The following is a 27635-nucleotide window of genomic DNA, read 5'->3' on the forward strand; positions in this document are numbered from 1 at the left end:
CAAGCTGCAGGGCGGCAGCTAGGCTGGGGGAGGGCGCCTGCCATTGCCCAGGCTTGCTTAGGTAAACAAAGCAGCAAGGAAGCTCGAACTGGGTGGAGCCCACCACAGCTCAAGGAGGCCTGCCTGACTCTGTAGGCTCCACCTCTGGGGGCAGGGCACAGACAAACAAAAATTCAGCAGGAACCTCTGCAGACTTAAATGTCCCTGTCTGACTGACAGCTTTGAAGAGAGTAGTGGTTCTCCCAGCACACAGGTGGAGATCTGAGAACGGACAGACTGCCTCCTAAAGTGGGTCCCTGACCCCAGAGAAGCCTAACTGGGAGGCACCCCCCAGTAGGGACAGACGGACACCTCACTCGACCAGGTACTCCTCTGAGACAAAACTTCAGGAGGAACGATCAGACAGTTGAATTTGTGGTCTCACGAAAATCACTGTTCTGCAGCCACCGCTGCTGACACCCAGCCAAACAGGGTCTGGAGTGGACCTCTAGCAAACTCCAACAGACCTGTAGCTGAGGGTCCTGTCTGGTAGAAGGAAAACTAACAAACAGAAAGGACATCCACACCAAAAATCCATCTGTACATCACCATCATCAAAGACCACAAAGTAGGTAAAACCACAAAGATACAGAAAAAACAGAGCAGAAAAACTGGAAACTCTAAAAAGCAGAGCACCCCTCCTCCTCCTCCAAAGGAACGCAGTTCCTCACCAGCAACAGAACAAAGCTGGACAGAGAATGACTTTGACGAGTTGAGAGAAGAAGGCTTCAGATGATCAAACTACTCCGAGCTACAGGAGGAAATTCAAAACAATAGCAAAGAAGTTACAAACGTTGAAAAAAATTAGACGACTGGATAACTAGAATAACCAATACAGAGAAGGGCTTAAAGGAGCTGATGGAGCTGAAAGCCAATATCGAGAACTACGCAAAGATTGCAGAAGCCTTGGTAGCCGATGCGATCAACTGGAAGAAAGGGTATCGCTGATGGAAGATGAAATGAATGAAATGAAGCAAGAAGGGAAGTCTAGAGAAAAAAGAATAAAAAGAAACGAACAAAGACTCAAAGAAATTTGGGACTATGTGAAAAGACCAAACCTACGTCTGATTGGTGTACCTGAAAATGACGGGCAGAATGGAACCCAGTTGGAAAACACTCTGCAAGATATTATCCAGGAGAACTTCCCCAACCTAGCAAGGCAGGCCAACATTCAGATTCAGGAAATAAAGAGAATGCCACAAAGATACTCCTCGAGAAGAGCAACTCCAAGACACATAATTGTCAGATTCACCAAAGTTGAAATGAAGGAAAAAATGTTAAGGGCAGCCAGAGAGAAAGGTTGGGTTACCCACAAAGGGAAGCCCATCAGACTAACAGCTGATCTCTCGGCAGAAACTCTACAAGCCAGAAGAGAGTGGGGGCCGATATTCAACATTCTTAAAGAAAAGAATTTTCAACCCAGAATTTCATATCCAGCCAAACTAAGCTTCATAAGTGAAGGAGAAATAAAATCCTTTACAGACAACTAAACGCTGAGTGATTTTGTCACCACCAGGCCTGCTACAAAAGAGCTCCTGAAGGAAGCACTAAACATGGAAAGGAACAACCGGTACCAGCCACTGCAAAGACATGCCGAATTGTAAACACCATCGAGGCTAGGAAGAAACTGCATCAACTGATGAGCAAAATAACCAACTAACATCATGAAGACAGGATCAGATTTACACATAACAATATTAACTTTAACTGTAAAAGGGCTAAATGCTCCAATTAAAAGACACAGACTGGCAAACTGGATAAAGAGTCAAGACCCATCAGTGTGCTGTATTCAGGAAACCCATCTCACATGCAGAGACACACATAGGCTCAAAATAAAGGGATGGAGGAAGATCTATCAAGCAAATGGAAAACAAAAAAAGGCAGGGGTTGCAATCCTAGTCTCTGATAAAACAGACTTTAAACCAACAAAGATCAAAAGAGACAAAGAAGGCCATTACATAATGGTAAAGGGATCAATTCAACAAGAAGAGCTAACTATCCTAAATATATATGCACCCAACACAGCAGCACCCAGATTCATAAAGCAAGTCCTGAGTGACCTACAAAGGGACTTAAACTCCCACACAATAACAATGGGAGATTTTAACACCCCACTGTCAACATTAGACAGATCAACGAGACAGAAAGTTAACAAGGATATCCAGGAATTGAACTCAGCTCTGCACCAAGTGGACCTAATAGACATCTACAGAACTCTCCACCCCAAATCAACAGAATATACATTTTTTTCAGCACCACACCACACCTATTCCAAAATTGACCACATAGTTGGAAGTAAAGCTCTCCTCAGCAAATGTAAAAGAAAAGAAATTATAACAAACTGTCTCTCAGACCACAGTGCAATCAAACTAGAACTCAAGATTAAGAAACTCCCTCAAAACAGCTCAACTACATGGAAACTGAACAATCTGCTCCTGAATGACTATTGGGTACATAATGAAATGAAGGCAGAAATAAAGATGTTCTTTGAAACCAATGAGAACAAAGACACAACATACCAGAATCTCTGGGACACATTCAAAGCAGTGTGTAGAGGGAAATTTATAGCACTAAATGCCCACAAGAGAAAGTAGGAAAGATCCAAAATTGATACCCTAACATCACAATTAAAAGAGCTAGAAAAGCAAGAGCAAACACATTCAAAAGCTAGCAGAAGGCTAGAAATAACTAAAATCAGAGCAGAACTAAAGGAAATAGAGACACAAAAAACCCTTCAAAAAATTAATGAATCCAGGAGCTGGTTTTTTGAAAAGATGAACAAAATTGATAGACCGCTAGCAAGACTAATAAAGAAGAAAACAGAGAAGAATCAAATAGATGCAATAAAAAATGATAAAGGGGATATCACCACAGATCCCACAATAATACAAACTACCAGCAGAGAATACTACAAACACCTGTACACAAATAAACTAGAAAATCTAGAAGAAATGGATAAATTCCTCGACAAATACACCCTCCCAAGACTAAACCAGAAGAAGTTCAATCTCTGAAGAGAACAATAACAGGCTCTGAAATTGTGGCAATAATCAATAGCTTACCAACCAAAAAGAGTCCAGGACCTGATGGATTCACAGCCGAATTCTACCAGAGGTACAAGGAGGAACTGGTACCATTCCTTCTGAAACTATTCCAATCAATAGAAAAAGAGGGAATCCTCCCTAACACATTTTATGAGGCCAGCAAGGTCCTGATACCAAAGCCTGGCAGAGACATAACCAAAAAAGAGAATTTCAGACCAATATCCCTGATGAACATTGATGCAAAAATCCTCAATAAAATACTGGCAAACCGCATCCAGCAGCACATCAAAAAGCTTATACACCATGATCAAGTGGGCTTCATCCCTGGGATGCAAGGCTGGTTCAACATACGCAAATCAATAAATGTAATTGAGCATATAAACAGAACCAAAGACAAAAACCACATGATTATCTCAATAGATTCAGAAAAGGTCTTTGACAAAATTCAACAACCCTTCATGCTAAAAACTCTCAATAAATTAGGTATTGATGGGAAGTATCTCAAAATAATAAGAGCTATCTATGAAAAACCCACAGCCAATATCATACTGAATGGACAAAAACTGGAAGCATTCCCTTTGAAAACTGGCACAAGACAGGGATGCCCTCTCTCACCACTCCTATTCAACATAGTGCTGGAAGTTCTGGCCAGGGCAATCAGGCAGGAGAAGGAAATAAAGGGTATTCAATTACGAAAAGAGGAAGTCAAATTGTCCCTGTTTGCAGATGACATGATTGTATATCTAGAAAACCCCATCGTCTCAGCCCAAAATCTCCTTAAGCTGATTAGCAACTTCAGCAAAGTCTCAGGATACAAAATCAATGTACAAAAATCACAAGCATTCTTGTACACCAATCACAGACAAACAGAGAGACAAATCATGAGTGAACTCCCATTCACAATTGCTTCAAAGAGATAAAATACCTAGGAATCCAACTTACAAGGGATGTGAAGGACCTCTTCAAGGAGAACTACAAACCACTGCTCAATGAAATAAAAGAGGATACAAACAAATGGAAGAACATTCCATGCTCGTGGGTTGGAAGAATCAATATCGTGAAAATGGCAATACTGCCCAAGGTCATTTATAGATTCAATGCCATCCCCATCAAGCTACCAATGACTTTCTTCACAGAATTGGAAAAAACTACTTTAAAGTTCATATGGAACCAAAAAAGAGCCCACATCGCCAAGTCAATCCTAAGCCAAAAGAATAAAGCTGGAGACATCACGCTACCTGACTTCAAACTATACTACAAGGCTACAGTAACCAAAACAGCATGGTACTGGTACCACAACAGAGACATAGATCAATGGAACAGAACAGAGTCCTCAGAAATGATGCCACATATCTACAACTATCTGATCTTTGACAAACCTGACAAAAACAAGAAATGGGGAAAGGATTCCCTCTTTAATAAATGGTGCTGGGAAAACTGGCTAGCCATATGTAGAAAGCTGAAACTGGATCCCTTCCTTACACCTTATACAAAAATTAATTCAAGATGGATTAAAGACTTAAATGTTAGACCTAAAACCATTAAAATCCTACAAGAAAACCTAGGCAATACCATTCAGGACATAGGCGTGGGCAAGGACTTCATGTCTAAAACACCAAAAGCAATGGCAACAAAAGCCAAAATTGACAAATGGGATCTAATTAAACTAAAGAGCTTCTGCACAGCAAAAGAAACTACCATCAGAGTAGGGCTAATACCCAGAATCTACAATGAACTCAAACAAATTTACAAGACAAAAACAAACAACCCCATCAAAAAGTGGGCAAAGGACATGAACAGACACTTCTCAAAAGAAGACATTTATGCAGCCAAAAAACACATGAAAAAATGCTCATCATCACTGGCCATCAGAAGAATGCAAATCAAAACCACAGTGAGATACCATCTCACACCAGTTAGAATGGCCATCATTAAAAAGTCAGGAAACAACAAGTGCTGGAGAGGATGTGGAGAAATAAGAACACTTTTACACTGTCGGTGGGACTGTAAACTAGTTCAACCATTGTGGAAGTCAGTGTGGCGATTCCTCAGGGATCTAGAACTAGAAATACCATTTGACCCAGCCATCCCATTACTGGGTATATACCCAAAGGACTATAAATCATGCTGCTATAAAGACACATGCACACGTATGTTTATTGCGGCACTATTCACAATAGCAAAGACTTGGAATCAACCCAAATGTCCAACAACGATAGACTGGATTAAGAAAATGTGGCACATATACACCATGGAATACTATGCAGCCATAAAAAATGATGAGTTCATATCCTTTGTAGGGACATGGATGAAACTGGAAAACATTCTCAGTAAACTATCGCAAGGACAAAAAACCAAACACCGCATGTTCTCACTCATAGGTGGGAATTGAACAATGAGAACTCATGGACACAGGAAGGGGAACATCACACCCCGGGGACTGTTGTGGGGTAGGGGGAGGGGGGAGGGACAGCATTAGGAGATATACCTAATGCTAAATGACGAGTTAATGGGTGCAGCAAAACAACATGGCACATGGATACATATGTAACAAACCTGCACATTGTGCACATGTACCCTAAAACCTAAAGTATAATAATAAAAAATAAAAAATAAAAAGAAAAGAAAACATGGAGGCTTCAAAGTTGTGTTTGTCACCAAGCTTCCTGTCATGAGAAGAAAACACTTCCTGACCTTGCATCATCTCCAGTATCTTCCCTGGTTTCATCCTTTTTTCCAAAGCCATTCCTTCTTCCACTGAAATATCCCGGATCTTCCCATGTTCCCATCTCTTCCCACTATTTGTTTATTAGATTGATTCAGGAAAAAAAGTTAAAAAGTTAAAAAAAAGTGAAGTACATGGACGAGCAGGAGTTAGCAAGGATGAATGTGGAATTTAGGACTCCATGGAGTGGACCAGCTGCTCTGAAGGGCGACCTTGGCATTATTCGTAGATAAAGCTTCCATGCAAACAGCAATTTTGCTCTTCCTCAACCCAATTGTGCTTTTTCAAACAAAAAGTATGAATCGTTGTGTTTTCCATTTGAGACTGAGGTAAGGGAGTAAAATGCTATTTGCATAGATGCTGTATCTTCTCTCAAAGTACCTGAACTTAAAACTTAGCCAACCGACCTTGTTCTTCAATCCACATGTTCTTCCTCCAAACACATGCCTCTCTCACAGCTAGAGTTTTTCATTAAAGCCAGTCTTTTCTATGCAAGAGGAAGGGTGACTACAAAATGTTTTTTCCAGTCCATTGTTCACCTGCGTTGGAACATCTGATCCAGTGATAGCATGTCACTAGGTGCCTTAATTAATAAAGCCAAAATATCTTTCCACTAGCAAACTAATCGTATTCACTTTTACTCTCCCATTTTTAATTCATCTCTTCTATTTCATTTCACCCTCTCATCTCTTTCCTCTATTGGATTATCTTAGGTATCTAATCCAATTCACTCCTGTTTAACGAATGTAATTGCAACAATTCTGCAATTCCTAAGGTTTTGTTTCTTTGATTTTTTCTTTTGTAGCTCATCTCTTTGCTACACTCAAGCTTTACATTTTCTTACCCACTTAGTACTAAAACTTGCCTAGCTAAGTTTTCTCAGAAAAATTTAGAAATCTTCCACTGCTCAAACAGTAATCTTACCTTTAAACTATTTTCTTAATGTTTATTTGCCTGAGAAGATTGTCCAAGGAGATGAAGGGCTGAATAAATGTTTAGTGATATAAGCTTAGAAAGTCAAATTAATTGTTCCTTTTTCAGTAAGAAAGATAGAACCTGAGGACCTTCAATAAAGTTGTCTAAATTTCAGAATATCCTATAGATGCAGCACAGCATGTGGTTACTGTAGATCCATGTTGGACGAACAAGTTTTGAAGTCTTTCTCTCATTACACTATATGAAATACGTATATGTTATACCCCGCCCTTAGAAAGAGCTAACGAAAATCTAAATCTCATCCTTTCTGATTACAGAAAATGATCATGACTCAACCCCCAGCAAATTTTCCCAACATTTGCATATTCTACCAGTCTACCCTAGGTATCTTCACCTCTTAGCAAGAATTTATTTTTGCTGGTCATACCTAGTGGGAATTGTTGAATCAGCTGAACAAGGACCATATCTTATGCTATGTTCTATTCACCACATACCACAATCAATACATTATAATAATATCAAATTTTTAATATGTTCCAAGATTAATATAAATATGATTTTCCACTGGTAAATTTTTTATATCTTAATAATTTAATAGTTTTCTGAAATTAGAATTATGATTTCCTTATGTTAAAAAAACACTAGATAAAAACTTCCAATAAAATTACTAATTTAAAAATATGTATACCACATAGGTTGGGTGCAGTGGCTCACGCCTGTAATCCCAGAACTCTGGGAGGCTGAGGCGGGCGGATCACCAGGTCAGGAGTTCGAGACCAGCCTGACCAACGTGCTGAAACCCCGTCTCTACTAAAAATACAAAAAAAAAAAAAAAAAAAAATTGGCAGAGCACCACGCGTGCGCCTGTAATCCCAGCTACTCAGGAGGCTGAGGCAGAAGAATTGCTTGAACCCGGGAGGCAGAGGTTGCAGTGAGCAGAGATTGCGCCTGGGCAACAAAGGGAGACTCTGTCTCAAAAAAAAATATACCACATAGCCAACGTGCATAGGAAAAAAATGCTCAACATCACTAATCATTAGAGAAATGCAAATAAAAACCATAATGAGATACTATCTTAGAACAGTCAGAGTGGCTATTACTAGAAAGTCAAAAAATAACAGATGCTGGTGAGGTTGCAGAGAAAAGGGAACACTTATATGCTGCTGGTGGAAACGTAAATTAGTTCAGCCATTGTGTAAAGCAATTTGGTGATTTCTCAAACAACTTAAAACAGAATTATCATTTGACCCAGCAATCCCATTATTGGGTACATAGCCAAAGAAATGTAAATTGTTCTACCATAAAGACATTCATGTTTATGTTCATTGCAGCACTATTCACAATAGCAAAGACATGGAATCAACCTAAATGCCCACCAATGGTGGGCTGGATAAATAAAATGTGGTAAATATACAACATGGAATATTACACAGACATAAAAAGTCTGAAATTTTATCCTTTGTAGCAACAGTAATGGAACTAGAGGCCATTATCCTAAGCAAATTGACACAGGAACAGAAAACCAAATACCACATGTTCTCACTTATAAGCAGGAGATAAACATTGAGTAGTCATGGACACAAAGAAGGCAACAGCAGACACTGGAGCCTACTTGAGAGTGGAAGAAGGGAGGAAAGTGAGGACTGAAAAACTACCTATGGGGTACTATGCTTATTACCTGGGTGATGAAATAATCTGTATGCCAAAGCCCTGTGATGTGCAATTTATCTACATAACAAACCTGCACAAGTACCTCTGAACCTAAAATAAAAGCTAACAAATAAATAAACGAATAAAAAGTGTACCCATTCATAAAAATCTCTATTCTGTTGCTTGGAAATGAAAATTCTGTATTTTAATTGCTTTTGTTTTCTCTTGAAGAATGTTAAAGGCATCTTTAAGGTGGTATTGCATATATTATTGATTCTTTTAAACAGCAAAAAACAAAAGGTAGATGTAGTGATCTTAGGAATCCTTGTGGGCATAAGTCACTGGAATAGGAGATGCAATTAGAATTATATGCACTCAATAAAATACTTGCATTTGCCTTACAGATTGCTTACTACTTACTAAAGTGAGCATAAATATATTTTTTGTAATAAGCTTCCAAGTCCTATAATTATGTGAAAATAAATTACACACAAAAAGAATGTAAAATGGGAGTTGATATATGAAAGTTCAAACTGACATTCAGTAATAATTTTCTAAGAAAATCAAATTAAATTGCAAAAAATTAGAATTTATAGAATTCTTAGTAGCCTAATAATTTAATGCATAGCAATGAACACACTAAATAAAAAGTTTAATTTTATATAAGAAATGTGAGAATAATGCCTCGCCATTTCAAGTATTTATGTCAGAAATAAACAGATTTATGGAGTATTGACATATTTATTTTTTGAGTTTGAGATTCTTAAAAGATTGATGAAGATAAAGACTTCAAAATTCCCTAAAGCTTTTGACATTGTGGTTAGCTCTGCAAATGTACTATTCTTTCTAGATCTTCTGAATTTTATGAACAGTTAAGTCAATCCAAATAATCAGGATTAGGGAGGGGGAAGAAGGAGGAAAGGAGAATAAAGCCATGAAAAATTTCTAAAATTTGCTCCCTGCCTTATTTGGAACTGGAGAAAACAGAATCAACTCATGCAATCGACCTGAAAACTAAATATGATCCTAGTAATTGAAGGTGAAGATGGAATAGACCATTCTTAGTGATTACCTTCTCCCAATATTTACCTACTTACAGCTTTCTCTACAAGCCACTTCCATGGTAAAAATTATTATGAAAATTTCAATAACCAAAAGTGCATTTGTGAAATACGTGGTATTAACAGCAGTTTACTACATATATTTACTAACACAAAAGACTAAAATCCCTTTTTCAGGGAAGTACTAAGTCTAACAATTAATAGTACAACCAAAAGAAAAACAACATATTTCCTTATTTAAATTTGCTCATTTCATCTTGTGAAAATTTTTTAGCATAGCATATGACAGGTGACATAGAAATTATTCTTTAAAAATATGTCAAAATTATTTGTTAAAAGAAAAAACTCAAACAAGATTTTAAAACCCACTTTTGCTCCATACCCATACATTCACCAATTCCAAACTGACAAAATAGAAACTGTTAAAATTGGCATTTCATTGTCTGAATTAAAAAATACTTACACTATTGGTTTTTCCAGGCGACTTCCCTGTGAACCAACGATCTCTCCCAATGTACAAAACACTTGTCCCAGAAAGTCCTGAAATAGATAAAAAGATTAAAGCTCATAAGTTTCCAAACTATCTCTACAGTATATGTTTTGTACATCATACATCTGCATTGTTTTCATTCCTGAAATATTGATATTTCTAACTTCCAATAACAGGTAAAATCAGCTCAATATGCATTAATATTACCATGTGACTTTCACGTGTTTGCACAGCATTTTGTGTGTTTAATCACAGAGCAGTTATTCTGAGTTCACAGGCATTGCATTTGTTTTCTTTTTATGTTTTAAGCTACAATAAAAATTAGACAAAAGTTGGAGGTTTTGAATGCACAACTGGCTTAACTTCGGATGCCTCTGAATTACTGGAATTGTTGGCTGAGGAGACAAAATGAGCAAGCACACAGCAGAGGTGGCTAATCCCAGTAACACTTAGAGAAAGGTCATGTGATGCAGCAGCCTCAACTAGGGTCCACAGCCAACCTGCCAGGTGTCTATTCTAGTACTACGACTTACTAACTGTTGATTGTAGGCAATTAATTAAGTTCTGCAGTTTGCTCTTCTCTATAACGTATTAGTACCTCCGCACAACATTGTTCTGAGGGTTCAATTACTTATTGCATGAGTTAATACTAGCATATTGTAAGTGCCTAAAAATGGGTTAAGTAAAATATACTATAATGTTCATTAACATACAACTGTATGATTCTTATTTTCAAGACTCAGAATAACCCTGTAAATGAGAGGTCTGATATTAACATTGCATTTCACATATAAAGAAACTAAGTGCTTATTTCACATTGCATGCCTATATCAAAATATCTCATGTACCTCATAAATACATACACCTACTATGTACTCACAAAAATTTTTAAATTAATTTAATTTAAAAAAAAGAAACTAAAACTCTAGAAGGTTGATTTTCTATAAATAGCAGAGCCAGGACAAACTCTGATGTTCTGATTCCAGATTGATATGCCACATAAGAATTTAAATACCATTAAGTACAATGCAAACTCATATATCTATAAAATAAGGGCACCAACACCATCTGGATATGTAGGTCAAGAAAATGTGAAGTTGTTCCAGGGAAAGACACGTGCCTTCTAGTTTAGCCTGTATATGATTCAAAGAATTGCCGTGTTCTAAAACAAGGTGGGAGATCTCTCTAAATTGTTTGTGTAGTGAACAGGACCAAGAAAATCTCTAAGAATGATGGACAGAGAGGATTAATGGCAAACAAAATGTGTTCAGTATACTAAATAAACAAATCTGTTTAGTAGTTTTACAGAGAAATGACTGTTCTCAGATGAAAGAAAAAAAGCCAACTCATGGTGAGGAACTAGTATTGGCCCCGTTTCTCAGATAAGGGAACTGAGGCACAGAGAGACTAAATTGCTCAGAGCTACAATTTGGGCCCAAGTCTAAACCCAAGGCTTACTACTCACCTCATCACTATGCCAAGCCATGCTGCCTCTCTGCTTCTAGTCTAACGAAAGGAATGAGACCCAGTCACAAAAAAGCTCACCAAGCCACAAAAGTAAACACTACGTTCTTCAGTGGTGGAGGTGGGGAAAGCGGTGTGAGCAGTGCTCTCATTAAAAAGAGGAGGAAAAGATCTCTGTAGACCAGCATAGTCAAGGGAACATTTTCCCAAAGGAATTACTTTCTTCAGAGCCAGTAAAGAATCAGATCAGGGCCGGGCGCGGTGGCTCACGCTTGTAATCCCAGCACTTTGGGAGGCCGAGGCGGGCGGATCACGAGGTCAGGAGATGCAGACCACGGTGAAACCCCGTCTCTACTAAAAATACAAAAAATTAGCCGGGCGTGGTGGCGGACGCCTGTAGTCCCAGCTACTCAGAGAGGCTGAGGCAGGAGAATGGCGGGAACCCGGGAGGCGGAGCTTGCAGTGAGCCGAGATCGCGCCACTGCACTCCAGCCTGGGCGACAGAGCAAGACTCCGACTCAAAAAAAAAAAAAAGAATCAGATCAGATATTGCTTGGAGGGAAGATAATTGGACATTCCAGATTTACAGAACAGATCAGAGTTACAGGCCATAGAATAATGAGAAAAGAGAAGGACTCCAGTAAAAAGCAGAAATGGAGATGAAGAGCCAAGCCCAGAGAGGGCCCTCATGACCAGACACAAAAGTTGTCTTAGGGTCATCAGAAGCAACCAGAAGCCTTTCACCAATTCAGGGACACCATTAGAGCAGTGCATTCAGAAGATTACTCAAGTGCCTATTTGCAGAGTGATTTCAGGAATGAGGGAAAAAACTAGAAGCCAGATCAATCAGAAGGCTATGGTAGTTAATAAGAGGCCAAAGTGTTAAGGCCCCAAACAGTACTGCACAGAAAAATGACAGGATTTGGTGAAAACTGTACTTGCACATGAGACAAAAAATAACCCCACATCTGATACTTGGATACTGCCGGCATGGCCATACCTTCATTAAACTGCAAATCACTTTAAATTTGCTTTCAAATACATAAAGATAATTTAAGATAAAGCTTTCCCATATTTAAATTAAACAACTTTCATAATGGCACTTCTTTATCAATATCAAAACAGATTTTACAAATGTTTATGGAATTTTAATAAACCTAAATTTCTTTAAGTCTCATGGCAGCTAGAAAGAACTGAAAACTGAAGATCTGAAATGTATCATTGCTCTTCTGAGTCGGCAGCAAAAAAACACACAAGTGCGATTCCAGAATTCTTTTCTAAGCATAGTTATGCTAATGGGCACCTGCAAATACTACATTTAATAAAATGGACTTTGCCAATGGAGTAGCGAGTCTCAGTAAAAGCCATCTGTGCTGAAATTACTCAAGAGAATAAAACATAAATATTGAGCAGGATCATATTAATATGGAGACATACTAACAAATACAAGAGAACACATGAACAATCATCTTGGCTGAATAAAATCAACAAAACGTGCACCAAAAAGCTGTGATGTGAATCTGTGTATTTCTGTGTCAAAGGCCACACACACACTGGTGCCAACCAGCTCTGGCCAGTCCTAGCTGATTGGCCAGAACTCCACTAGACTGGTTTGATAAACCCCTGAATTAAAAACACCTGAGTGCTAGGTAATGAGGACGATTTCATACCTACAAGAAGCACAGGAAAGTGTATGTGTCTTTACATACACTATGACATACACCACTGGACTCTACAGAAAAAGCCCCAGGAGAAAACTAAGTCAGAAGTCATTTCCTTTCCCAGCTCCACCAGTGCAGGGGAATGCAATCACCCAATTAGCTAAATTGGGACTGCTGAAGAATCAACACAGGCCCATAATGGCAGACGTGAAAAGCACAGGCATCAGCCGAGAAGGAAAAGAGTACTGTGGCAGTATTGCCAGATCACTTCCCAGGCCTCTCCCTTAAAGGTGAAGCTGGGAAGCGTAAGGCTGTAGAAGACCTCGGCCTGTTGCTCTTGCAAATTCAGGTAAGTATAATGCACATACGACTTGAATGGAGGCCTCTACAGGTACCGTACATTTTGCCGCCAAATATTTATGGCACTCTCAGCTAATGTTTGTATTTTTAGTAGAGATAGGGTTTCGCCATGTTGGCCAGGATGGTCTCGAACTCCTGAGCTCAGGTGATCCACCTGCCTCAGCCTCCCAAAGAGCTAGGATTACAGGCATGAGCCACTGCACCCGGGCTTGATTCAATATTTTAGTAGAAACAATTTCTCACATTTTAATATTATAAAAAAGCATGAATTTGTCTTTTTAACGGATAGATCCATCTACAAACCAAAATGCTAAATCCAACCTCCGAGAGATAATACAAAGTTCCAAATTTAAATTACAAATACAGTTTCTAAAATTATACCCTATCCCTGAATGTATACATTTCTTCTCCCTCAGCACAACTGTTGATTTTTAAGATATTTTTGGCTACGCCAGGAGCAGTGGCTCACGCCTGTTATCCCAGCAGTTTGGGAGGCTGAGGCGGGCGGATCACTTGAGGTCAGGCGATCAAGACCAGTCGGGCCAACATGGTGAAACCCCATCTCTACTAAAAATACAAAAATTAGCTGGGTGTGGTGCTGTGTGCCTGTAATCCCAACTACTTGGGAGGCTAAGGCAGGAGAATCACTTGATCCCGGAGGCAGAGGTAGCAGTGAGCTGAGATCGTGGCACTGTACTCCAGCCTGGGTGACAGAGTGAGACCTTATCTCAAAAAAAAAAAAAAAAGAAAAGGTATCTTTGGCTTTCTAAAAGTCCAAATGAAGGCAGTTAAATAAGACACTGAAAGAAAATTAAGTTTTCAACAAGTAGATGATCAGTGACTGAAATTAACCTTTTTTTTTTTTTTTTTTTTTGAGATGGAGTCTTGCTCTGTCGCCCAGCCTGGAGTGCAGTGGCGCGATCTCGGCTCACTGCAAGCTCCGCCTCCCGGGTTCACACCATTCTCCTGCCTCAGCCTCCCAAGTAGCTGGGACTACAGGTGCCCGCCACCACGTCCGGCTAATTTTTTGTATTTTTAGTAGAGACAGGGTTTCACTGTGCTAGCCAGGATGGTCTCAATCTCCTGACCTCGTGATCGGCCCACCTTGGCCTCCCAAAGTGCTGGGATTATAGGTGTGAGCCACCGTGCCCAGCCACCAATTTTTAAAAATTATCCACATATTGGCCAGCCATGGTGGCTCACGCCTGTAATTCCAGCACTTTAGGGGACAGAGGCCGGTGGATCACTTGAGGTCAGGAGCTCAAGACCAGCCTGGGCAACATGGTGAAAACCCATCTCTACTAAACATACAAAAATTAGCAAGGTATGGTGGTACAGGCCTGCGGTCCCAGCCACTTGCTAGGCTGAGGCAGGAGAATAGCTTGAACCCGGGAGGTGGAGGTTGCAGTGAGCCAAGATTGGGCCACTGCACTCCAGCCTGGGTGACAGAGTGAGACGCTGTCTCAAAAAAAAAAAAAAAAAAAAAAATCCACATATATACTCAATAATTGCAAACAATTACAACATACAGCTTTTCAAAATAAAGCTATGCTATAGTAAAATAACATTCTACCATAGTTTTAAAATATTTATATTCACAAATATTACAAATCTATGGAAAATATTTACATTGTTACAGCACATCACTTTTGATAGAACACTAGTTCATCAATAACGAAGTTCAAAATGTAATATGTTAACAGAAAATAAGTAAATATTCTCACTGCTAGTAAACGTGGTGAGACAGGTGCTATGCCAAATAACTAGAAAACTTACTAAATATTATGATTAAATATCTGAAATATAGCATTATCAAATAATAATATTAAATATGACATCATACTATGACAAAGTATCATTATTAAATACTAAGCCCTGAGTAAGGGCCAGTTTTATGTGCAAACGATCCCACCTAATATAAGTTAATGAGTGCTGAAGTTACTATACTCAAACCCATGTCAGGCATTATCCCTATCTCTGTCTGAAAGTCTAAGGCAGATTCTTTAAGACCCTACTGAAGGCTGGGCGCGGTGGCTCACGCTTGTAATCCCAGCACTTTGGGAGGCCAAGGCGGGCGGATCACGAGGTCAGGAGATCGAGACCACGGTGAAACCCCGTCTCTACTAAAAAATACAAAAAATTAGCCGGGCGTGGTGGCGGGCGCCTGTAGTCCCAGCTACTCGGAGAGGCTGAGGCAGGAGAATGGCGTGAACCCGGGAGGCGGAGCTTGCAGTGAGCTGAGATCGCGCCACTGCACTCCAGCCTGGGCGACAGAGCAAGACTCCGTCTCAAAAAAAAAAAAAAGACCCTACTGAAAATGCAAATGGGAAAGATAGCCATGTATAGCAACAGTCATAAACACTTTAGCTTGAATATGTGTATAAGGCTACCTCTCATCATCTAATAAGAACTAGAAAGAAGGCTACAGGAAAAAAGAAAGTTTTTATTGAAAAAGCATCAAAGGATAACATGAAGAGCTCTTTTACACAGGGCAGTCAGGTAAGGCCTCGCAGTTATCTATTCAAGTAGATACCTGAATAATATGAGGGAGGGAACCATGTGAATATCTGGGGCAGAAGCATTACAGATAGGAGAAAAAGCAAGAATAAAGTCCCTGAGACAAGTACTTGGGTGCTCAAGGAAAAGCAAGAGAGACAGCAGGTTAGAGCAGGGTGAGCAATGACGAGAATGGCAGGAGAGGAGGTAACCCGGGGCTATATCAAGGACTGATTTCTATCCTAAGTGTGGATGAAAGCCATTGGAGGGTTTAAACTGGAAAGTGACATGTCCTAGCTGGCTTTTAAAATGATCATTCTAGCTACTCTTCTTCCCTCAAGATTCTATCCTATTCTCTTCTCCATTTGTATTTTCTTAGATAACTCTGAGTTCCAACTTGATTGGCCGATGGTTACTAAATCTATATCTTAGTCTTCAAACACTGCCTAATCAATATCTCCATTTGGATGCTTACTGGGGGTCTCAAATTTAACATGAACTTGGCCTTACCATGGGTCTCTCAATCCTCACCCCCCTGCCTCAATCTCCTTCTCCCCAGTGTACCTCATTATAGGAACCACATCACTATTTACCCAATTGTTCTCATCAGGAACCTAGTAGACACTCTAACTTCTCTTATTTTTACACTGGACATCCAATTCATCGTAAGTCATACTACCAACATATATTCCAAATCTGACCACGTCTTACCACTTCAATGGTTTTTAACCACCAAAGGTTGCTCACCCAGTCAAACTACAACAGCCTTATAACTGATCTCCTTAATTCCAGTCTTGCTTCCTCAACCCCATTCTCCACTTCAACTGTCACAGTCACCATTTAAATGCATAAATCAGATCACACCATCCTCCAGTGACATCCATCCGAAAAAAGAAAAATCCAAACTCTTTTTTTAACTGTGGCCTACAAATCTCTCCATCATCTGATTCCTATGTATGTTTCCGAACTATTTCAGTACACTCCCTTCATCACTCATAATATTTTACATATGGCAGCCATCTTCCTGTCACACCAACATTCCAACCTTTTTTTTTTTCTTTTTTTTTTTTTTTGAGATGGCGTTCACTCTGTCACCAGGCTGGAGTACAGTGGCACAATCTCGGCTCACTGCAACCTCTGCCTCCCTGGTTCATCCCTGGTTCAAGCGATTCTCCTGCCTCAGCCTCCTGAGTAGCTGGGATTGCAGGCATGTGCCACCACGCCCAGCTAATTTTTGTATTTTTAGTAGATACAGGGTTTCACCATGTTGGCCAGGATGGTCTCAATCTCCTGACCTCGTGATCCGCCCACCTCAGCCTCTCAAAGTTCTGGGATTACAAGCATGAGCCACCGCGCCTGGCCCCAAACTCTTTCTTGACTCGAGGCCACTGTACTATTCTTCCTTTTGCCTGGGATGCTGTTCTCCTAGATTTTCATTCATTCCCTCCTTCTCCTCAGTAAATATACACCCAAGGTGATAAATGGCATAGAACCATGCTGGTTGGTTTAGGGAAACTTCAGCTTCTAACTACTGGTACTTCTCCAGTCACTCTCTCCCAGTGTCAATGGCTTATTAGTGTAAGTGCCATAAAGAAAGTCAAGTATCTTAATCATTTATTGCATTCGTGTTCATTGAGTAAATCTGCTTACCTCACCTCTTCAATTCCAAAATGTAAGCTGCTTTAGGAGAGAGGACTTGTTTGTCTTATTCATTGCCATATTCCCCAGCATGACAAGTGCCTGTGCTATATTTATTGCCTGTCTGCCTATATGAATATATATTAATACTTTAGAATTCAGTTCATCTATATATAGGTTAAATTAGCTTTATACTCTAATGAAAGAATCTTGCCCCACTTAAAAATCTGTTTCTATGAGAAAATCCATTTCATAGTCCAAACAACATTCAAATAAATTTTTAAATATAACTGATCTGTATGTGAAAGTTTATATTTATAATATTTAGAAAGTGTGTTAAAAAATATACACCTTCACTGAAGGCTAGTGTCTAGTGTACAAAATAATCCAGTGAGCCATGAATACGTCTGAAACAAAAAGTTTAGTGGTGTCTTCTGCAACCAACCAAGTGGATAAATGTATTTTGGATTGCCCTGTGTGTATGAAAATTTAGTATATAGAGTACAGTTTCTATGTCATCTGGTCCAACATCCCAAGCAGAATCCTATACACACCAATTACGGGCCTGTCATTAATCATTTCATTAATGATTTGGCTCGTGCAATTTAATTATGCAAATGAAAGTATGCTATGTAGTTCTGCTAATGGTATTTAGATGAGTAGGTTCACTAGCACCTTAGAGAACAAACTGAGAATTCAAAATGCCATATTTTGTTCACAGGGCCTAACACTATAGGGAAAAATATCTTAGTAAAGCTATTTCCTCAGAGAATCATAAACAGAATAAATCTTCTAAAGAAAGATGTCCCTAGATTCCATAAGTCTTTGTCTGGTGCACAATGATTTTCACTAAAACACGTTTCCACCACAAATAGAATCAATTAAAGTAATTATGTCTTATGTCATATTTATTTGCAATGTTAGAAATCTAAGGTGCAGTTCTATATTCTATATCCATTTTCCCTAACAGTATCAAAAAATAGGAATTTGACCCAAGAGTCTTAAGTACCGAACACCAAATAAAGTCATCCTGAAAGAAAATTATTTCAAAATTATCAGAAATGAGAATGGAAAAAAAAATTATTATTACTAATTCAAGGGGTCTCTCTTGCTACAAAATCCCTTTTATTAAAAAAAAAAAAAAAAAAGTGCCTTTATGCCACGTGCAACCTGGGCACTTAGCAGTTTTTCCTAAAAGGTTCCAGTTCATATTTATCTCACTTTGCAAAATTGGCAGGTAGACAACAAGTCTTAATGAATCATATCCTCAGGGAATAAACCTATCTTGTTCATTGATCCTGTCTGATCTTCAAAAATCCTCATGAATTCCTTTTGGGTTGGATGAGCTATATGAGCCTTTACCTAAAATCTGTACTTGTATGCTTTCAATTAAGGAATGGCTTTTGCTATAAATTTCTAACAGAAATCTAGATAGTCATCTCTAATAGTTCTTATAACAATTCAAAAACACATTTTTCTTCTCTTTCGACATCCTTCACCCACTTATAAGCTCAGGCACTTATTAACTAATCTGTATAGTTGACTAAATATATTTTAAAAATATAACACAGACACAAATATAAAGGATAGCTTAAAATGTGAAATAATATAAATCATGGGACCTACAGGAGATGATGCAATATGTCGGTAGAAAAGTAATGAGAATCTGAACTAAGGCAATAACAGCAAGAAGGGAAAGAAGAAGGCAGAAAGAGAAGCATTTTTTTGTTAGAAGGAACAGGACTTGGGTGACTCAGTAAGAGTCAAATGTAACACAGAAAGTGGTTAACCATGCATCCAAGATTTCTAACTGAGTAAACTGTGTTGATGAATTATTCTCAAGATAAATCACAGAAGCAGAAGCACATGATCTGGAAGGAAAAAATCATAAATTTTATATCTACTTGAGTTTTAGGCTTCTGTGGAGTATGTACTAGGAAATACTTAACAAGCAATTGAAACTTGCATTTGCTAAGGTATCCAGAGGGATAAACACTTGAGGGTCATCAGGTATGGTAGGGACATGGTTGAGCTCTCCCAAAAACAGTTTATACAGTGAGATGAGATAAAAATTGAAAATCAAGTTATGAGAAAAAATAATATTAAGGGATAAGAGGAGGAAATAAAGCTTAAAATGACAGATAATGGGTAAACAGGGAGGCTGGAGAAGCAGCAAGGGAGAGGTTTCTGTGGAAGTTAGAAATGAATGTTTCAAGAATGGAGTAGTCAATCCTATTTGGAACAGAGAGAGACAGAGAGAGATTACGAGGTAAAGAGTGAAGAGAAGACATTCAATCTTAATCTAACCTATGTCGGGTAGTTTAAGCAGAAGTGAAAACCTGATGAGGAGATAGTAAAAGAGGTATCATGAAGGTAAAGCAGTGTCAAGATAAAATTTCTTAAGATAAGAAGATAAAATTTTCTTATGAAAATAAAAGTATTTCTACAAAAGAGAAAGATTTGAGAGGAAATACACATTTATGGTTTCTAGGAGGAGTGTCTCTTATATAATAAAATGTAGTCACTATTGACTATTAAAGGGAAAAGAATTAGCCATGTTTAAGGTACCTTCCTATCCCATACACTTCTCTCTGCCCTATACTCAAGGCAACTCCACTGATAGGAAACACATGTTCCCAACTTCACTTAAAATATCCAACCCCATGGAAATGTCCTTACCTGCCAGTTATTACGCCCTTTGAAGAGTAGTTTGAACTAAGAAACACAGAAACTATATTCAGGGAGAGTGGTACTTGGAAATCTACGTCCAGTCAGAAGTGGGGAGGTCATTTCCCTAAACAGAGAAACTTGGTCTTCAGAGAGAAGCAGAAGCTCAGAGAAAAGACATGGTAAAAAGAATATGTGGCCTGAGAGACAGAAAGAGAAATGGAGAGAATAGCTATCTCACTCACAACTCACCACCCTGTTTCCAGTGCCAGCTCCCACAAAGCCAACCTACACTTCACATTTATGACATGCTCATAATCCCTTTAATCAACAACCTATGTGTGAGAAGTGAATACATTTCTTTCCTTACAACTCAACAACTTTGACTGTAAAATGCAGTTTCTTTTCTGATTCTTTTTAGGACATTTGCAAAACTTCCGATATAAAGCTATGCAAGGCCGGGCGCGGTGGCTCAAGCCTGTAATCCCAGCACTTTGGGAGGCCGAGGCGGGCGGATCACGAGGTCAGGAGATCGAGACCATCCTGGCTAACACGGTGAAACCCCGTCTCTACTAAAAATACAAAAAAATTAGCCGGGCATGTTGGCGGGCGCCTGTAGTCCCAGCTACTCGGGAGGCTGAGGCAGGAGAATGGCGTGAACCCGGAAGGCGGAGCTTGCAGTGAGCTGAGATGCGCCACTGCACTCCAGCCTGGGGGACAGAGCAAGACTCCGTCTCAAAAAAAAAAAAAAAAAAAAAAGCTATGCAAATAAATTGTAAATGTCTAGTCACAATGCTATAAGCCTTAATCATGAGCGGGAAGGTGGCATGACAATCACAATGAACTTTACTTATGGAGAGCAGTAAGCTTGTTGCAGCATTTTTTTCAACCTGTAAAGAGGTAAATCACTTAGAAAGACTGTTCCCGAATACTTCTTCACATGATTCTGCTGTATGCTTCATAACACAAATAAATCTCATACCTCCTTCAATGAAGGGGGCAGCAGTAAATATGATTTTTACCACCATACGTATCCATGCTCCCATATTTTCCAAATCTGTTTCCTAGCTCGTAATCCCCCATTCTGTCTCATCTCTTTTCTGAATTATTACACTCCCCTTCTCCAAACTTCATGGGAAATCACATGCCCGTCTATTCTAGTTTGACAGCCTACAACAGTGGAAAAGTTAAAAAATCTCACCCTCCTACATTTCTGGGCACTGTTAGTCCAGCCAGCCTCCTAACTCTGACACAGCTGCTAATTCTACATCTGTGTACCCAGATTTCACTTGGCACCTCAATTATCCCCTTTTAGAATGCTGTTTTCACACTCATTCAGCCCTTCCTACTAGGGGTGGCCTAATTCCAACTTCACAGGTCAATAAACAAGTTGATGGATTAGCACGATGTTTTGCTGGAGTATCTCACTCTCATTCCTCCCTTCCCATCTGCACTTCTTTTCTGTCTAGCTCTGATGCCCGACTACTCCTGGACCTGGAAACTTCCCCAGGTAACAGTTGTTCCTCTTGAGAAAAGAGGAATAGGTCGAAGGAGGGACCCAAAAAAGAAAACAAAACTATAAGTGACTTGAGGACAGAGATTATGTCTATCATGCCCATATTATGCCCTCTGAAACTAGCACCATGCCTGGCACATACAGATATTCAGGAAATATTGGTAAATAAACTACAAAAAAAAAAAAACCAGAATAACAAAACCCTCTGCCTACACTCAGCTACTTCCCATTCTCTCAGAAGTTAAACCTTGCAAAAAGACACTTGCAATTTCATCTTGCTTAACCTGATCCAACTTCAAACATCACTGGGAACTGTAATTATCATTTATTGAAAAAATAAAGATTAAAAATTAAAAAGATTAGTCCATTTTACTTACTAAAGGTAACTTTTTTTAATAAGCTCCTCCAAAATGTTTTTCTGGGGTTCTTTTAAAATGTTACTTATTTTCTATGACAATCATGTTACATGAATAACTTAATAGATGTATAACTTTAATATTAATAAGTCAGCATAAGTACTAATCATTATAACATTATAAAAACATAAAAATATGAACTTACATGTTTGGATAAGTTGGGGCTCTTTGAATCAACATCATACCTAAAAGATTGAAATATAAAACTCAAATTATTTCCACAAAATACAGCTAGAAAAAAAACCAGTATTTTCCAAAACGCATATAAAATATAAAAATGAATCCAAAATAATACCAATAGGAAGAAAAACTTAGCAAATTTTAAAGTTTCCCATAATCTGTGGCTTACATGCCAGTGGTAGAATTCACGATCCTTGGGTTCTTTCATTTCTAAACACCTAACAAGTCTTAATATTTTCTCAATAATCAATTCTGCTTTTTGATAAGTTTAAACTTTCTCTTTTCTGTGCATAAGTTTAAACTATCTCTTTTCTGTGCATCAGTAGTATCCCAGTACTGTGCTACTTCAAAATTCCTTAAAAACTGAAAAGCCCTCTTCTCTGGACATCATTTTAAAGGGCATCCTTGAGGTGATAGAAATGTTCTGTATAGTGCCAGGATAAATGTCAATATCCTATTCGCGATGCTGCAAGATGTTGCTACTGGGGGAACCTAGGTAAAGGATACACAAGTCTCTCTGTATAATTTCTGTATTATTTTTTACAACTTCATGTGAATGAATCTATGTTTATCTCAAAATAAAATATTTTTAAAAATCAAATTAATTATTTAACAAACAGATCCTGGTAACAGGTTGTCCTTAACACACATTTTAATTTTTACTTAATATCCTAAATGCTATTGTTAAATTGGCTGCAGTAATGAGACATTATTTTTCCCTAATCACAGAACTTGAAGAAAACATACAGTTTATGGAAACAAACGTATTTACGTAAGACTACCATATGTTCTAGTTTTGACCAGTTGGTACTGGAAGCTAATCAGTTCTTGGAAAGATTCTGCAATAAGATCATTCATCATCACTTTATCCCCTGGCATTAAAGAGTTTGTAGAAGTAGAGAGGACACTGATAGTCAAAATACTTTCAATTTGCCAAATTCTTGTATAGGAAAATATTTGTACTGACTACAGTCTTTCTCCCAAATCATATTTATTTCAAATTTCTTGTGAATAGCTTCCTACCAAAAATTAACTGCCTCTTTAAAGGTTAAAGTCTCCTCTCTCACATAAGAATGTTTTCACAAAAAAAGAAAGCATCTCAATCATTAAAAGTTCATTGAGTACACGGATGCTAGGCAGAGGGTCCATTCACTCTCTAGCAAAGAATGTTTACCATAAACTAGCTTTAGAATTGCAAGGTAATAATCATCCAAGGAAACTGAGGCTTTGAGGTGAAAGGATAAGGTCTTTTCTAATCAGGCAGACAACACCAGAACAATCTTAGCATTACTCCAAGTGATGGGATGTGAAAGATAACACACAGAGCCACTCTACAGAGATGGAATTTCTTGCCTCACCTTCTCTTTTAAAAAAATATTATGAATCTCATCAACAGATAACTGGTATTAAAAAGGGGAAGGAAATTATTATAGAATACAGGAGACACAGGAGAAAAATACAATGTGTGACTCTTGTTTGGAGCCTGACTTAAGCAAACTAATTGTAAGACATTTTTAAGACAATCAGAGAAATTTCCAAATGGCCTGAATGTTAGCTGCCATTAAGTAGTTATTTGGGGTAAGGCTGGACAATGGCGTGGTGGTCTTATAAAAACAAGCAAACAAACAGGAGGGTCATAAATAAGCATCCTTATCTGTGAGAGCTTTATTTTGAAGTATTGTAGGTGAAATGATTTGCTTTAAAGTGATTCAGCAATAAGTATATAATAAATAACCTGGAGGAAGTAAATGAACCAAAACTGGCAATACACACATGCCATTTTTGAATCTGCTTGCAAATGTCCATGATAAAACTTAAAATATTTAGAGCTTTTTCTGTCTTTATCAAAATAGTCTCTCCTCCAGAAGTCCTGTGACTTCCTTTCCGTAGGGAGAAGCAGCAGAAAGATGAAGGATTAAATGCAGAGAATATGACTTCTTGTTATTATTTTTTAAATAAGGAGGAAGTTAATTGCCTCTCTCTTCCAACAGCACACACTCATTATGACCTGTTTACCTATGTAAATGAATTTATTTTCATAATTTGATAATTAAATTTTACAATAGCAAAAAAAAAAAAAAAAAAAAAAAAACGCATGATGCAAAAACCTGCCTCAGAAGAATTACAAATTACTCTCCTTCGCATCAAGGTATTCTGAGCACTTTCAACAGCTATAGCCTGGAATTTTAAATCAGCAAATTGCCAACATTTACTGTAGAACTACAGTTGCTAGTACAAAAAAATACATTTTTTTACCCAAGAAATGTTTCTTACATAAGAAAATTTTTTTAAAGGTAAGATTGAAATTAGCAACTTAAACAATATCAGAGATGAAACATAGCTGTGCTAGCTCCTTCTCAAAAATCAACTCTGGAAACTATCTTCTAAAAAGAACCGAGTGTGGATTGGGGAGAAATGACACCGAATGTTCAATTAACAAGTAAAAGGAAAATGTTTTCATCACAAAAAGCTTAAGTATCTTCAAATACAATCCTCTTTCACTGTAATTTACAAAGCTTTTTAAATACCATTATCTCATAGGTAATTTACATCATACACCTGAATACAGTATGTTAGATTATAAAGCATTAGAAATTACCATTTTTCCTTTTTTTTTTTTTTTTTTTTGGAGACAGAGTCTCACTCTGTTGCCCAGGCTGGAGTGCACTGGTGCAATCTCAGCTCACTGCAACCTCTGCCTCCCCAGTCCAAGTGATTCTCCTGCCTCAGCCTCCAGAGTCACTGGGGTGGCATAGGTACCTGCCATCACACCTGGCTAATTTTTGTATTTTTAGTAGAGATGGGGTTTCACCATGTTGGCCAGGCTGGTCTTGAACTACTAACCTCAAGCAATCCGCCCCCCTCAGCCTCCAAAAAGTGCTGGGATTACAGGGGTGAGCCACCGTGCCAAGCCTAAAATTACCATCCTTCTTTTAACACAATTTTTCTTCTAACTTTTCTAAATATATCAAGACTTCTCTAATCCCACTCTCACAGGTCATAACACAAACACTACATCCTAACTGGTTACAATGTATACGTGTACCTGTGTATCTGTTTATAAGTTCCATACTTTCTTTAAGGAAGACAGAATACAAGATCATGGAGGAAGCTTGGTAGTTTCTCCTAAGAGGATGCATCCACTGTGCCTAAATTTAGTAACAAATTTTGTAAACAACTTCATCCTGCCATTGAAACGTTATTACTACAGTAATGAATTGGTGGTAGCTGATTTGGGTGCACCTTGGGATTACATTTTTGACTCGAGAGTAACAGATATTGATGGAAATTTTTCTTTTATTTCTGGAATTGCAACTAAGGCCCAGAGAAAAACAAAATATGTGATCATGCTTAGCTCAGAGCTACTGAGTCAATCACATTAGGATCATATACTTTCTCCCTAAAGTTCAGGGGACCAGTCCATGGCCAGGTGATGAACACACTATTCCTAAGTGAAGACTTTTCCCTCTCTGTTGGGGGGCAGTAGGGGGGTTCTTTCCACTCCCCAAAGCCAAGTAAAGTATGGCTCCAAAATCTGGGATGCCTGCAAGAAGGGGAATGCAGCATCTGGTTCATCAGTAAGCTAAGGGGCCCTGCTGCAAGTCCACCCTGGGGCTGTCAATGAAAGAGAAACTCACTGGAAAGTTCTAGAAAGTGCTTTCTGAGAGATGAAAAACATAGAATAATGTCCTTTTTGGCCCCTCCTTCATAAGGACAAGACAAGCAAAGTACTTAAAATGTGTCCCCTGAGGCCGATTCCCACATAAGGTTTGGATTTTTTGGACGGTAGGAGACCCACATCTCTGTCTCCCAACACCGCCTACCTTTTTGCATTCCCACCTCCCTTCTGTCCTGCAAGGAGCTGGGCAATAGCTCCAGCTGAAGGTAGAGGAAGTGAAAAGTCTTAAATGAAGTTTGAGATTAAAGTTTTAAAATAAAAAGTACCTAACAATTAACAGAGTAAGATGGTTCTAAGAAACAAAAGTGACTGGAAAGGCATGAATTTAGACTTTGACATTGTTAAGGGAGCCCTTAACCAATGGGAAAAACCACAGTTGACATGGTGTTGGGACAACTACTAGAAGAAATAAAACAACTTATTTTTCCTCAAAGTGTTGAGATCCATCTAAAATATTTTGTAATAACATTATACATTTCACGATTATCACCATTTTATTTATCAAGAAAGAAAATAATTATCTAGGTAAGTCATATCTAGACTCAGAAATCCCTTTTTAGTGTTCCAGTCTGAATGGAAAAACAAATGAGAAGAGTAATTTCTAAATTATGCTGTATCTGGCACATACTACGAAGTGATAAGGCTATCCACACTTCCTGCTCAAACACATTTTGGTACAGCTACTCTACCACTAATAAAGTTTTCAACCATGACAACAAAGTGGATTTATTAGGAACCTGTATTATCATCAGTGTGATAATTTTAATGAAAATAAATAAATGTCAAAGTTTATTACTTTCTCTGTGACAGATACATAGCATGATGAGAGAAACCATGTCTCTTGAATGAGTAAGCACATACCGGATCAAAAAGGCAAGGGAATTTTAGGACTTATAGCCAATAAGGTAATCTTGAAAATATATCTCAGACATACCATAGTAACAATAAAAAAATTATTATCGGTTAACTATTATAGTACTTACAAGAATTTGGGTCAGTGGTAGCAGAAATAAGTTGTCTCTATCTCTTTCTCTCTCTTTTTCTCTCACTGTCATTACAATTATTTAAGCACTGATTTTTTTTTAAGTTTATAAAAGCCATTTCTAAAACCTGTTACAATATCCAGTTTAGATAAAACATGTTCAAAGCTTCTTTTTTAATTTTTTTAGACTTTTATAAAATCAATAGGCATTAAGTAAATCCAAAACAATTCTGAAAACCATTTACATCTATCCGTTGGTCAATTTACACTAGTGCATCTTTCAGCATGCTGTTCCTTCAACGAACTACATTACTGCAATGAAAATTGATCACACAAAATGAGGCCATTTTTGTCACACCCAACTAAAACAGAATCAGGACTGAAGGGGCAGCAGAGCCATGGGGAAAATCACTTGGGAGTCACAAACACCTACTCCAAGAACTGTCTCACAAGCCCAATCCAAAACCTCAAGGACCTGCTGTGATTTTGAGACAAGCTTGTAATTGCCACCCCTTACCAATGAGATATCACCAGCTTCTGTAAGACACAACCAGCATCAATAAAGTTTCTTTCAAAACAACCTATGTAATTTTTCTCTTTTCCCAGTAGAACTCCAGCCTTTCCTTTTGTT

At 38.3% G+C, this 27635-nt stretch overlaps 1 protein-coding gene across 3 annotated transcripts in view; it reads right to left on the reverse strand.

The window, feature by feature from the left end:
* The window catches only part of CPNE8 (copine 8), a 231768-nt gene that overhangs the window by 136414 nt on the left and 67719 nt on the right, over window positions 1-27635 (reverse strand). For all 3 annotated transcript variants that reach the window (XR_009209480.1, XM_032173689.2, XM_058426966.1), the window contains exons 5-6: window positions 22309-22348; window positions 9919-9995 (exon numbers count right to left, since the gene is read on the reverse strand). Coding sequence is in view for 2 of the 3 variants with exons in the window: in XM_032173689.2 (XP_032029580.1) it covers window positions 9919-9995; window positions 22309-22348 (117 nt within the window). In the remaining variant the exon portion in view is untranslated. The remainder of the gene's footprint in view (window positions 1-9918; window positions 9996-22308; window positions 22349-27635) is intronic.

This window comes from Hylobates moloch, unplaced genomic scaffold, assembly GCF_009828535.3.
Source record: "Hylobates moloch isolate HMO894 unplaced genomic scaffold, HMol_V3 SCAFFOLD_13, whole genome shotgun sequence".
Taxonomy (NCBI): domain Eukaryota; kingdom Metazoa; phylum Chordata; class Mammalia; order Primates; family Hylobatidae; genus Hylobates; species Hylobates moloch.